General features: G+C 42.5%; 1 protein-coding gene across 1 annotated transcript; it reads left to right on the top strand.

Moving 5' to 3' along the window:
• The first annotated feature begins 253 nt into the window (after positions 1 to 253).
• On the top strand, positions 254 to 14638 carry duox (dual oxidase). Its single transcript, XM_030054055.1, has 33 exons — positions 254 to 320; positions 464 to 547; positions 625 to 789; positions 965 to 1152; positions 1356 to 1557; positions 2514 to 2680; positions 2987 to 3050; positions 3381 to 3477; positions 3685 to 3775; positions 4869 to 4971; positions 5075 to 5247; positions 5350 to 5525; positions 5696 to 5814; positions 6421 to 6558; positions 6665 to 6778; positions 6907 to 7109; positions 7771 to 7956; positions 8198 to 8423; positions 9096 to 9189; positions 9278 to 9453; positions 9547 to 9616; positions 9817 to 9861; positions 10349 to 10527; positions 10642 to 10872; positions 11089 to 11188; positions 11297 to 11346; positions 11468 to 11595; positions 11715 to 11868; positions 12721 to 12953; positions 13037 to 13195; positions 13357 to 13512; positions 14215 to 14343; positions 14433 to 14638. Exons 1-33 carry the CDS (start codon positions 254 to 256, stop codon positions 14553 to 14555), a joined length of 4590 nt encoding a protein of 1529 aa, XP_029909915.1. The 3' UTR covers positions 14556 to 14638.

Below are 14638 nucleotides of genomic sequence, written 5' to 3'. Positions count from 1 at the left end.
AAAGCTAACCAAACTGTGCAAAACTTTTGCAACACACCCGACAATAGGCGTCACATGCTGCAAGCGACTCGAATTACTGCAAGCCTTTTCTTTCTCAAAACTTTACAAAATCAGTCTATGATATATGTAAACAAAGACAAAATAATAAGAAATACCATTATCTGTTACCTTCCGTTTGTCTTCAGATTTAAGACAGTCCTCAACTACTCTCGGCTGTTCCTGTGGACTGAGCTGATGAGCATCTCTCGCATCAATGGATTTGCGTAAAAGGCTCTGGAGTATCTCAGCAGTTCTCGGCTTAGTGCTTATTGCCACTGAACGTGAGTAAACCAATTCATTGCTACTTGTGTGTGACTTGCAGCGTTACTTTGAACAATAAGGTCAACGCTGAAAATGTGTTATGCCAGTTCTGCGGGAAACGCTGTTTTAACACGACATTATAATTTTGGCTTCACCCGAACAGGCTCACAGTGTAAAATAGAGTGGGAGGTCCCGCGCTCGGATGGCTGGTACAACAGTTTGGGATATCCCAAACGCGGAGCGGTTGGTAAGTCACCGTTGCCAAAGCGTGCAGCGCTGCGTGACACCACCGCAGATTACCTGATTGTCTGTGTGCTTGTGCAGGTTCACATCTAGTGCGTCTAGTGCCCGCGCATTACTCGGACGGTGTGTACCAGCCCGTTCAGGAGCCGCAGCTGCCAAACCCTCGTAGACTCAGCCGTCTGCTCACTGAGGGCCCCCCCGGACTGCCCTCAACACGCAATCAAACTGTGCTGTCTGTGTTTTTTGGTAAATGTGAAATGGGTTATCATTTGGCTGTGCCTGCATTATAATCAGTGATTAAACAAATCTGAAAATGTCTGCCCCAAACAGAAAAGTAGATGGTGTAATTTTATCAACAGGAGCACCTGTTAGTCAGAGCCAGAGTTGTGATTTGAAAAATTCTCTCACTTTTTCCCCCCAGGGTATCATGTTGCTTTTGAAATTTTTGACTCAAGACCCCCTGGGTGCCCTCCTGAGTTCATGAATATCCAAATCCCAAAAGGAGACCCTATTTTTGACCCCTGGGGCACCGGCAACGTTCTTCTTCCCTTCCAGAGAGGACCATGGGACAAGGAGTCCAGCCAGAGTCCCAATAATCCTCGTATACAGGTGCTGCATATTGACACTGACACACATTAAACAAGAAATTAGTTTGTTATATCTGTAAATGTACTCACACAGACCCCAGAAAGAGGCTGGAAGTAAGTTTGAGTTCAAGTAATTCTCAACTACGGGACCTCACTTTTCACATTTTGCTGTTCCCTTTCCTAAAGAGCCATTTTTTGAGAATAACTTGGTCTGTACCACACCAGGTCAACCTGGTGACAGCTTGGATAGATGGCAGCTCCATCTATGGTCCCTCGACTTCCTGGTCTGACTCCTTGAGGAGCTTCTCTGGAGGGCTCTTGACTTCAGGCTCTGAGTGGAACATGCCAAAGCAGGGTGGGGGGCGCTACCTCATGTGGAGCGCTGCCGACCCCTCCACAAGGGAGCATGGACCTGAGGGCCTCTACGGTGAGACTTTTTACTCTTTATTCTTCAAACCAGGCCTGGATCAGATGATATGTGCAAAGATATTGATTTAATTCTCTATTAGTAGTTTCAGATAGGTGGGATTTACAACATCAGGCTGATTCAGAAAATGTCAAGGAAGTTGTCAGATGCAGAAAACTGTTCAAAGTTTACTTTCAAATACTGGTGTTCATTGCATTGTCATACAGTATGCAGCAAACACCAGCCATTTGGTCCCGCAAGCTGCATAAAACAATCACCAAGAGGTAATAATAATAGGTATATTTGTACTGTATAGTGCTCCACAAAACACATATAAAACACAATGGATGAAAATATGAGGTAAAAGAAAAATCAGGAAACAAAAAAAGCAACAGAGTAAGATTAATAGAATAAGACATCAAAGGCGGCATAAAATCCACAGCAAAACCAAATTATTGACTTCAGCTTGTGCCAAAGGCTTTCTTATAACTTTTTTTTCATATCGATGTAACTGCCTGTGAGGCTTAAGAGGAAGAGGCTCTGCCTGACGTGCATTATGACTCCTCGTTGTGTAAATGGGCTGTCACCCTCACCGCAGTAAATCCTAGTCTCTATAGCAAAGGAGATGCAGTACAGCTGCCCTGAAACCAGTGTTTTGTTGCTAGTGTTGTTGAAGGTGTGTAGTTATTATCTGGGGCGGTGGTGGAGGATCTGCTCCTGTTGTCACTGCTCTGTTGTTGGGTCCATGAAAACAAACACACAAATTATTAGTTAATTAGTGGTCAGAGATCCTCTTCTTGCAATGGAAGAATGATACTCAATCAATAAGGTGCATTGTCTTAGTATTTGGCACTGCTTGGTGAAGGATGGTCATGATACTCTCTGCTCTGTGTTTATTGTGCTGTAACTATAGTGACAGCACATCATATGACTGAATTGCAGAATTCCCTATAATTTCTGCCATCCTCTGTGTCCAGAGTTGGGAAATGCGTGGGCCAATGAGAACATGTTCACGGCAGCAGAGGGGATTATCTGGTTTCGCTACCACAATTATGTTGCCTCCAAACTGCATAAGGAACACCCAGAGTGGTCAGACGAAACCCTCTTTCAAAACGCCAGGAAGACCGTGGTGGCCACGTTCCAGGTAGAGGGAAAAGTCTCTGTGTAATCCCCGCACTGCACAGGTGTTGATTTACTGTAATTTGCACTCTGGAAAGAACAAGGTTGCATCAACAGCAGGTGGTCCTGACTTTATGGATGAAATGGTTTTAGATTAAGGGCCATTGCATCATTTCTCATGTGTTTCATTAGCAAGCCTCTCTCCTCTGCTTGACCTGTCCGGGGCAGCATCATGTCCAATTAATAGTCTTTTCAGGTGGTTGTAGTTTTATTGCCCACAGCAGATTCAAGATGCAGCTAATACATTCTCTCTGTTTTGCTTGTTCAATAGAATATTGCTGTCTATGAGTGGCTGCCTGGATATCTTGGAAACAAAACGCTTACTCCTTATCCAGGTAAGAACCAGGCAGAATGTGTGTGTACGTGAGTGTGTGTGCGTGTGTGTGTGTATGTGTGTGTGTATAAGGGGAGGAGAACAAGTAATGGACTGACCACAAGCCGTGGTTAGGTGAGCTATCGTTTGTGGTGTTGTTCAAATATGTGCTCTGTCAGCAAAGCATCACACTGAGGCACCCTGTTCTGCTGACTAATCACCTCCAGTTAAAAAAAAATGAAGTGGCAACAGCCAGATGATGCCATCAGTTGTTTTATTTACTCTGAATTTTAATGCATGTGCTGCATTTTGTTCATCGTGTTGTGTCGTGTAATATTTTGTCTCCATATAGGCTATCAGAAGTTTGTTGATCCAGGGATCTCTCCTGAGTTTCAGGCTGCTGCCATACGCTTTGGCATCACTATGGCCCCCCCTGGTGTTTACATGAGGTACTGTTTCTTTTTCCAGATGTATTACCAGTGCTGTATTTTGAAGTCTCATTCAAAATTAAAGCCCGCACAAAACTCAGAATCACCATCGGAGTGTTATATTGTCAAGATGCTGCTGTGCACAGTTTCAGGCACAATTTAAAATGCATGTCTCATAAGACATACCGTGCACTGATAATTTTTTTTTTGTTTGTTTTTTTCCTAAAGGAACAGAACGTGCCAATTCCGGAAGATTATCAACATAGATGAGACTTTATCACCTGCATTGCGTCTTTGTAACAGCTTCTGGAAGCGACAGGTATATCATGATAATACTGGTAGATTTTCAAAAGAGCACCAAAGAGAGTGTGGCCACATAATGGATAGGTGTGCTCATTTAAATACATGAACCTCTCACCACCAGTCTCTCTACCTCAGCGATACCACAAGCCCCAACAGTGGTGGAGCACAGCTTTCATTTTCATTCAGTTTATTCTTTACTGAAACCATGATAAAGTAAAGGAAAATGAAGTGGCGAGACGCAGGAGTGAAAGCTTTGGCTGGATTTGATGATCTGATCTCAGTTTAAAAATAAGAAAGAAAAAAGTTTGCTATTATTTCATTTAGAAATCGCTTTATATGTATTTATATTTATATATATATAAATACAAAATATGCATATTATAGTACCATGCAAATAATCCGGTGCCTGTCAAATGCCATACACACACGAACACGTACACGTACACACACACACACACACACAGACACACATACATATAATACACTCATATATTGAGTTTAAGTCATTTTGCCAATAAAACAGACAAAACACACAATTAACAAAGTTAAAGGTGAATTTGACCGACAGCATTACTCTAACTTCATTATTATTGTCATTTTCATTTTTTTTATAGATATTGTAATAATGTTGCTATTGTGAATTCCTTTGACAACAATAATCATGAAATGAAAATGTGATATCATGACAGACCTGACTGACAAAAAATCTTGTGGGACTATGTTGTTTTCATACAGTCCATCAGTTCCACCATTAAATATTTCTCTTTCTGCGAATTTTAAGTTGTCATATAAGAAGGTGGTTCATTTTTGTAATTAGTACACACCTAATGAGGACTGGCTGTGTGCAGTTAAATATAGCTTCTCTAAAATTAAAAGCAGATGGGGCACAGCATGCAAAGAGATGCCAGGATGGCTCATGATACTTTATACTTTCTCTTCAAAGAATGGCCATCGTCTGCTTTCACTTTGAGACTAAAATATTCTTGCATTCTTTTGTAACTCTTCCAGACAGCATCTGGTAGTTGTTCAAATGTAGAATGCTATGTTGTATTATGCATTCATGCTTTGGTTGTATGTTAAATGTTGTCAATACACTTCCACCACACCAGAGTCCCAATATGAAGTCAGGCCAGGACGTCGATGAGCTCATCATGGGCATGGCCTCCCAGATTGCAGAGAAAGAAGACAATGTTGTTGTGCAAGATCTGAGAGGTCTTTAATCCATCTTAGTCACTGCTATATATTCACTCTATCGCTCATTAAGTGATGTTTTGAACTAAAACTCACAGCCCTGATCTGATGTCTACCCTGTCAGACTTTATGTACGGTCCCCTGAGGTTCACCCGCTCTGACCTGGTGGCCCTGACTGTCCAGAGAGGGAGAGACTTTGGCCTCTCCAGCTACAATAAGGTCAGGCAGGCTTTGGATCTGACTCCTGTAAAGACTTTTGAAGAAATAAACTCTGACCTCAGCCGCACCAACCCACAGGTAAATCCTCCCAAAATACCTAATCCCAAATCATTTCCTTGGACAAATGCTCATCTGCAGAGGTACATAAACCGCATTGTGTTCTGTATCCTGCTCCAATAGTTGTTCCGGGATATTTCAGACCTGTACAACGGAGATATCTCAAAACTGGAACTCTTCCCTGGAGGACTGCTGGAGTCTCTCGATGGTCCAGGTCCAGTTTTCTCCTCCATTATCCTCGACCAGTTCGAGCGCATCAGGAACGGCGACCGCTTCTGGTTTGAGAACAGGCAGAACGGGTAAGAACGGGTGACTGCAAAGGTTTTTCAGCACAGAAACTGCCGTGGCACGATCTGATCGTGTTTAAGTCTGTGAATTCACCTTCCCACACTGTTTGTGACGATACACATTCACATCAAGTGGGTCATTTGTCTTACACAGTTGCCGACTCATTTTGGGGTGTTTTCAGTTTGTTCACAGAGGAGGAGATCCGCAAGATCCGCAATGTGACATTTCATGACGTCCTCATTGCAGTCACCAGTGCAGAGGCTGCTGACATTCAGAAAAATGTGTTCTTTTGGAGAGATGGTAAAAATAAAACCAATTTATCTTACATTTGGTTTACAGCAAAATATCAAGAAATTGGCTTTTTGATAAGACTTTATATTAACCTTTGTTAATAAATGGTAATAAATTGGTAGTTAATTAAACTTTAGTTAATAGTTTTTTATGGTTAACCAATAATGAAATAATAATTAATAATGTTTACTTATTACATAGTAAACTACCTATTAACAAGCTTTATTCATTAACTAACTATTATAAGCAGTAGTTTCAACTTTATGATAGTCATCAAAATAATAGTTATAGATGGTTCAAAAACTAAACTAAAATAAAATAAAAATAAAATAAAATATCTGGTCCATCTATTTATGGAACGTTTGTAGATGTTTAAGAAATTATTTCTAATTTTAAAACTAATTAAGCAATCATTAGCAAATACTTAATATAGTGTATAAAATGTTAGAATGTATGCCGCAATAAACTGTTAATGAGTAGTTTACTATGGAATAAGTATAAACATCATTAATTATCATTACATTGTTTGTCACTTAAAAAATAACTGTTACCATTTCTTAATGATGGTTCGTGTTCTAATGAATAAAGGAGAAGTTGTTCCTCTGTGACCTTCAGGTGACCCCTGTCCTCAGCCTGTACAAGTGACTGCATCGATGCTCCACCCCTGCACTAATGCCACCAAGCTGGACTATTTTGATGGGAGCAAAGCTGGTTTTGGCATATTTATAATCGTCCTCTTCCTCTTTCCTGTTGGTCAGTAGTCCTCCCTTACTAACAAATCTGCTACATGCATTGTAATAATTATTGTGATCATTTATTGTGAAACTGCTAATTAACTTTGCTCACTTTACCCTTGCAGTGAGTTTCATAGTGGCCTGTATGGTGGCATTTTTCCGCAAGTACAGGTACAGGAAGTTCCAAAAGAGGAGAAAAGCGGTCGACCGCACAGAGGAGCCTGCTGTGGGAATCCTGGGTGTGAAATCTGTGATTTTTTTTTTCTCAAATATTTCCTCTGCCATTACCTCTGCTGTGTGATTCACACATTCACACTCCACATTATCCTGTTTTACACCTTTCCTCACTCTCCTTTTGCACAAGCAGCCTATGAGTGGCAGGGCGCTAAGAAACCTCTGCATCCTGTCAGTGTGGAGGTGGATGAGAAGAGGAGGCTGCAGGTGTTTGACAGGACTGGGCCCGCTCTCCGCTGCCTCAGTCTGGGCAACCAGGCCTACCTAGATGTGCTGCTTGCCAACGACTGGCACCATAAAGCCCTGCTGCTCAAAGTGCCGAAAGAGTATGACCTGGTGAGCAGTTGCAGATGATAAGCAGGGATTTTGACCTCCCAGATGATTGATTGCATGCAATCAGCAGGAATCCGTTTCAAATCTGACGAGTGTAAGATTTACACAATGTTGCAGCATGTCGAGGCAAAGTGCGGTTACAATCGCTTGCCACTTAAACACAATTGGCTTTATCACTAGTGGTTTTCACTCTTATTTGTACATCATGCAATCCTTGACATGCAAATCATTCCTGCTGTAGCACTCTGACAACAAGAGTTATTATAGTTCTCAGTTTCAGAATTAGTTTTAATTTAAAATAGGTATTTAAATTGTATTACAATAGAAACACAACACTGTGCAAAAGCAGTTGACTCCCAGCCGTGCAGACGTCCCAGTCTTAATATGCCTCCTCAGGCTTTGTGTTGACAAATTTGACCAAACTGACAAAGACTAAAACTAAAAACATCTTCTGTATATTTTGCTATGGAACACAATATTGCTTCAGTTAGTTTTCATTTTTTATAAAGTCTACTTTTTAATTTTTTGTCAGTTAACTCACACCTGGTTTTAGTTTTTAGTTTAGTTTTAGTTTACTGTAATAACCTCGCTGGCAACATCTCTTGTGTCTCTCTCAAAGCCTGTTGTTCTGTCTTTCTTTGACGTTCTCTGTCTGCACACGCAGGTGTTGTTTTTTGAAGATGAGAACAAGCGTGCAGAGTTTGTCAAGCTCCTGCGCCCTGCAGTGACAGACATCGGGCAGGAGATCAGAGTGAAGGAGATGAGCGAGAGCGAGCTGCTGAAGGAGGCTTTGACCAAGGAGCAGAGAGCTCAGATTGTGGAGACGTTCATTAGACACGCGTTCTCTAAGGTACTGTCGGCCTCTGGATGTTTACCTCATCCTGTATAAGCTTCGGCCTCAGTGACCCGATGTCGTCAAAACTTGTTTGAGGTCAAATTAGGTCCGACCTCAAGCCAGAAGAACTAATTGGTGGTCTTGATGGTGACCTCATCAGTGATTGACATAACCTCAGTTGACGTTGGTGAGATTCCCAATGACTCTATGGTGACGTGTAATGACACCGTCCCCCACTGTCCCGTCTGCTGTGCAGGTCTTGGACATAGAGAAGCGTGACGCTGGAGACATGAGCGGCGTGTCCCACAAGAAAGCCAGGGAGGTTCTGCAGTGTGAGCTGACAGCGGCAGAGTTCGCTGATGCTCTGAGTCTCAAGCCCGACTCCTTATTCGTGGACTCCATGTTCACACTCGCTGACAAAGACGGCAATGGTTACCTTTCCTTCCAAGAGTTTCTCGATGTAATGGTCATCTTTATGACAGGTAAAGTCCACAGGGTCAAAAATATTCCAGTTGTTTTGCATCCCTGAATCGGAGCTGGTTGCACAAAAATGCTAATATAAGTGCAACAATAAGTTACCTTAAAGGATCTTGGTATTAACAGTACAGTGTATCATTTTAGGGTTTGATGTGAGATTATAGAGAACAATATCAATAAAATAATTTTTGTACTGATTATTTTTGCAGTCAAAAGCCATTTTTTTGTGCAATATTGTGTGCAAAAAATCAGTGAATTCACTAAGACTCAGTTTCCCCCTAGAAGTTTATTTTCAGTGGGGTGGAAAACCTCTGAAACAGCATTCAGATATTGATGTGAAATCCCTTTAAGTTACATTATTTCTTAAGGGAAGGGTGATCCACTCCACATGTGAGGTGACAGGAAACTCTTAGTAATCAGTTTATATAAAATGTTTTTTTAAAAATTCCACAATACAATAAATGCATACAAGCTACCAAAGTAAATAGGTAAGTAAGTAAATAAATTAATAAAATAATTTCAGGTTATATAGACTTGAACGCTCATCATTTCATTAGCGGACCATGTGACTGGCCAATGTCCAAAGTTCAATAGAAGTCCAACATTGGACTGATATGGCAGTAAATTTGCATGTTAGTCTAGTCATGCCTAATGTCATAAAATGTTTCTTTACCCAGGGTCTCCTGAGGAAAAATCAAAACTGATGTTCTCCATGCATGACATTGGTGGAAATGGTTTCCTGTCAAAAGAGGAATTTGCCACGATGCTCAGGTTTGCCCCGTTACTGAGACTTGTCAGTGTGCTTGTTGAATCTTCAAGTGTGTCTGCTTGTTCATCTTTACCTCTCTGCATGCGGTAGGTCCTTAATTGAAATCTCCAACGGTGCACTGTCTAAGAGCCAGGCCGATGACGGTATCCAGGCCATGATGCAGGCTGCAGGCTTTGACAACAAGGAGAAAATCACATGGGAGGACTTCCACTTCCTCCTGCGGGACCACGAGAAAGAGCTGCAGTTCGCCCAGCTTAACGTGAAAGGTTGAAGATTATTTTTTCAGCAAAGTCTTTTTTATGATGTTCTTTTTTGTCTAACCTTTTCTGATGCTCTAAATGTGTCTACTATGTGTGCAGGGATGGAGAAGCAGGGGAAGAAGCGGCTGAGTCGAGACCAGAGAGTGTCCTTCATTTGCCCAGCAAACAGGTAAGAGAGTGGGGCAAATCCTGATGTTTAACAACAGGGATTACAACAGTAATCCCTGGCAGTGCCATCCAAACTATTGAAGTGTCAGCTGTTGCCATTAGTGTGAAAAATGATTCACTTAAACTTTTCATGAGAAACTTGAGACCAGGTCTTTGCCAGCTCACCATCTGATCATTTTGTCCACATTTTGTTTGCAGCAGCACCAAGACAGATGGACATGAGATACGCAGACGGCAGGGGAAAAAGTATGATGCCAATTTTTATTTTTCAGATAGTCAGCTCTTATAAATGATTATATAGAGTGAAGTATAGAAAGGCAAAGAAAGTTGCAGTCTGACTAAAATCTCTTTTGGCGCAGATAAGGAACTCACAGTGATGATTCTCATCATCTTGTCATTTCAACAGTTTTTGTCAATTAAAACCACCTAGTTTAAACATTTATGTTTACTAGTTCTTCTTTTTGCACAAGTGGTACCAGTGATTATATATTGAGAGGACAGTGGTTTTTGCAGCCAACCACACTGGCCTGTGGTTTACCAAAAACGTTTGAATGTATGAAGTTGTTCACATGATTCACCTGCTCGTGAGGTCTTCAGCTGCAGAGGTCATAGGAAGTTATAATGTCATGCTTTGCTTTCTCTGTGGTTTGAGTGACGTTAATGTGGTCAGATGCTGGATCAGAAGCCTTTCACTGAAAAGCTATCACACTGAACAGCTCACCACTGCTTACAGGTCGGGCCTCCACACCCCAAACGTGTACGTAAAACCGAAGCGCGAGCAGTACAGAAGGAACCCAGTCCAGCAGAAGGTTCAGCAGTTCAAGCGCTTCATTGAGAATTACCGCCGTCACATTGTCTGCTTCATCATTGTGTACGGCATCGTGGCCGGTGTGGCTCTTGAAAGATGTTACTGTGAGTAGAGCAGAGTACAGTTTTCGTTTCACCCAAGTTGCTTCTGACTGAATTATTTTTTTTCAGCTCTGGAATACAGCTCTGCACTAACAGATTAAAAACTCCTGTGTTTAGACTACGGATTACAGGCCGTCTCCACAGGAATCCCAGAGACCTCGGTGGTGGGCATCATTGTGTCCCGTGGCTCCGCAGCCGCCATCTCCTTCCTATTCCCCTACATGCTCCTGACTGTGTGTCGCAACCTCATCACACTGTGCCGAGAGACCTTCCTCAACCGTTATATCCCCTTCGACGCCGCCATCGACTTCCACCGCTTCATGGCCATGACCGCCATTATCCTTGCAGGTCAGAAGATAGGAGGCACGCACACTCATGAGGAATATGGGTTGCAGGCTTGGGCCGATATCCAGTAACGCTGAATATCGTGATATATTAACTGTATAAAATCGCGATATTAAATATATTGAAGAGGGGAATGATAAGAGATTCCAAAAGTTTGATATGTTTGTCTATATTTTGTTTTCATTGTGTCACTCACTCCCCTTTCTCCTCTCGCTGTAGTTGTTCATAGTTTGGGTCATGTGGTCAACATCTACATCTTCTCCATCAGTGACCTCAGCATCCTCTCTTGTCTTTTCCCCAAGGTCTTATCCAATAATGGGTAATGTTTAAAACATCAGTCGTCATTTTAGCAGGTCCCTATACGCTTTGCTAACACAGTGTTGCAGTTTCACTGTGCAGCGGATTTATGGTTTGGTTTTGTTTTCAGGTCTGAACTTCCTCAGAAGTGGTTTTGGTGGTTCTTTCAAACTGTGCCAGGTACATTAGAGAAATAAAAGACTGATGTTAGTTCTTTCAAATTCCAGTTTTCATAGATTGACTGCTTGTCATTTCTGAGCATAATTCTGTGTTTTTTTGCTCTGTTGTGTCTTTGTTCCAGGGATGACTGGTGTCTTGCTTCTCTTTACTTTTGCTTTCATGTATGTTTTTGCCTCCCACTTTTTCCGCCGCATCAGTTTTCGTGCGTTCTGGCTCACGCATTATCTCTACGTTGTCGTGTACACTCTAGTGAGTACTTCTTAATTACTGATCAATGCAGGCTTTTAATAATGTATCTAGGTCTGCTTGTTTGAAAGAGCTTTCATCAGTGATGTGACGCAGGTTGTGGTTTTGTGCTCCTCCAATAGACGGTCATCCATGGCAGTTTTGCGCTCCTCCAAGAGCCCCGCTTCTACATCTACCTGATCCCCCCCGCACTGCTCTTCCTGCTGGACAAGCTAATCAGCTTGAGCAGGAAGAAGGTGGAAATCCCTGTGGTCAGGGCAGAGCTGCTCCCTTCAGGTGATATTCTAGTTCAAGTTCATGTTTTTAAAGAGGCATTAATACGCCTCTAATACAGTTACGGTCTCAAAGGGCTTTTGCAGGCCCACAGTTTAGAAAACAAAATCACCCCTCCTGACCTGAACCCTCATAGTGCGCAAGAAAAAAAAACCCAAAGCCAAGCAGGTGAAAATGGAAGAAATATTTGGAAGGACCACAGAAGCGAAAGGGAAGCCCCTTCAGGCCAGCCAGGAATGCAACAGGTGCCAAGTGGGCAGTTGCTACCTCCAATCAATTTAAATGAAAGTATTAATCAAATAAAGTCAAATAGTTAAACCACATGAGATCAGAATAGGATGAATATTACAAAAGTATAAACAACAAACATGTAGACAAAGAGCATGAATTAGAAACAAGCAGCAGGAGAGGCAGATTTTGATGATCAGCCACTGAGCAGCAGTGCCAGCCAGGACCAGAGAGGGGGGAGGGAGCCACCTGGAACAGGGTGGACCCAATCACACTCTCATGCTCATACAGGTCATTCAGGCCTACTCAGTCACAAAGGACACTCAAAAATGTTCAGAGAAAAGAGAAGCACAACAGTAGAAAAGAAAAAGGAATGGCAACAGAAAGGATTTATTAACACTATAGACATGCCAGGGTGACTGGGGCTGGGGTGGGAAGTGAAGCTCTGCACCCCACTCTGGCTAAACCAAACAAATCACAATGAAGTTGGCCTTTTTAAGTTTATTTATTTTCTCTCTCTCTGTTTGTTTAGTCTTGGCAGCTTCCTGTTTTTGTCACTAAAATCGTATGATGTGTGCATGCATGTTGCCTTTGAGTTTTCACTTCTGTGGGCTGTCCTACCTGCAGGTGTGACGCATCTGGAGTTCAAGCGGCCACAGGGCTTCATGTACCGTTCGGGCCAGTGGGTTCGTATAGCGTGCCTAATGTTGGGCACAGATGAGTACCACCCATTCACGCTGACATCAGCGCCCCACGAAGAGACCCTCAGCCTCCACATCCGCGCCGTGGGGCCGTGGACCAGCCAGCTCCGAGAGCTGTACACCGAGGAGAGCCTGCTGGAGCTCAGCGGATATCCAAAGGCAAGGCAAAGCACTCTTATTTCTCTCTACTTCTCTTCTCTCACTGTTCTTGTTACATTGATGATACTTTATTGCATCCGTAGCTCTACCTGGATGGGCCATTTGGAGAGGGCCACCAGGAGTGGATTGACTTTGAGGTGTCTGTTCTGGTGGGAGGAGGGATTGGAGTCACCCCGTTTGCTTCTATTCTCAAGGACCTGGTGTTTAAATCCTCCATCAAGTCTAAGATTCAGTGTAAAAAGGTGCAACTTAAAATAGAGCAACCTACATTTTGTCTCAGCTACCTCCCTGCTGTATTAAAACTTCCTTGTTTCATTTATTTACCCTTCATTAGTCCAACAGCTGACTTGTGAGCAAATTCGGTTGTAGTTAACGATTACAAACATTCATCATTTGTTTGAAGGTTTACTTCATCTGGGTGACACGAACGCAGCGTCAGTTTGAGTGGGTGTCAGACATCATCAGGGAGGTGGAGGAGATGGACACCCTGGAGCTGGTGTCAGTGCACACCTACATCACTCAGCTGGCCGAGAAGTTCGACCTTCGTACCACCATGCTGGTGAGATCTGCAGTCGCTACTTACAAGTGTTAAAGGAATACAGAAACTTTTTGGGCAAAATACCCTTTTTCACACTGAGAGAACATGTTCATACCATTTTCACCCCTGTACGTCCAGTGGTTTGTTCCTGTAGGTAGCATTTCATGTTAGCTTAGCGTAAAGACTTGAAGTCTATGGAAGTCATTAGCCTAGCTCCATCAAACTGAAAAAAAGACACCTTACAGTAACCCCAAAGCTGTCTTATTTATTCAGTATATCATGTTGATTTGAAATACACACCTATCACAGTGATCTATAGTACATTCAGTTAGTAAGTAAGTATAGTAAGGTGACTCCTATTTGTTTTTTAAAACTTCCAAGGTGTGTATTTCAAATGCACGACACATTGTACAGCTTCAGAGTTGCAGTAAGGTTTATTTTTTCACTTTGGCTAACGACTCCCATAGACTTCAAGTCTTTAAACTAAGCTAACTCGAAATGCTACCCATGGAAACAAAACCACTGGATGTACAGAGGTGAAAATGGTATCGAATATCTTGTCTCAGTAAGTTGGAGAAGGTATTTTTAAGTAACTGAAAATGCATTCAAACTAAATAAAATGCCTAACAGACACTGATTAAGTGTTATTTTTAAAAAAAGATGATGTTATCAGGCCAGCACTAACATTTTCCTCACTACTGTGTGTGTGTGATGTGTGCACAGTACGTGTGTGAGCGTCATTTCCAGAAGGTTTGGAACCGCAGTCTGTTCACAGGCCTGCGCTCTGTTACACACTTTGGCCGTCCGCCCTTTGTGTCCTTCTTCAACTCGCTGCAGGAGGTTCACCCAGAGGTCAGTCCTGCGTCCACCGTCATTTGTCTTGTTGTTTCTGCCGCGCTTTACCCGGTATCCTTATTTCAACGCATTATTTTTCTGCATAGGTGGGTAAAATTGGCGTGTTCAGCTGCGGGCCTCCCGGACTGACCAAGAACGTGGAGAAAGCCTGCCAGCAGATGAACAAGAGGGACCAGGCGCATTTCATTCATCACTATGAGAACTTCTAACTTCAGCACAGGATCGTATGTTACACAAGGAAAGATGAGCCAATTTCAACTGGAGCACACTAGTTACTGCAACACCTAATCAG

The sequence above is a fragment of the Myripristis murdjan genome, chromosome 6 (genome assembly GCF_902150065.1).
Source record: "Myripristis murdjan chromosome 6, fMyrMur1.1, whole genome shotgun sequence".
Taxonomy (NCBI): Eukaryota; Metazoa; Chordata; class Actinopteri; order Holocentriformes; family Holocentridae; genus Myripristis; species Myripristis murdjan.
The sequence above is the reverse complement of the archived record's forward strand: the minus strand, read 5'-3'. Positions and strand labels throughout refer to the sequence as shown.

What these genes read in the sequence shown, in the direction of transcription:
- duox (XM_030054055.1), top strand. Translation starts at nt 254, where the DNA reads ATGGATTTGCGTAAAAGGCTCTGGAGTATCTCAGCAGTTCTCGGCTTA. An exon ending in TGCCGAAAGAGTATGACCTG is followed by an intron (nt 7,110 to 7,770) that starts GTGAGCAGTTGC and finishes CTGCACACGCAG; the next exon opens with GTGTTGTTTTTTGAAGATGA. An exon ending in GACCGCCATTATCCTTGCAG is followed by an intron (nt 10,873 to 11,088) that starts GTCAGAAGATAG and finishes CTCTCGCTGTAG; the next exon opens with TTGTTCATAGTTTGGGTCAT.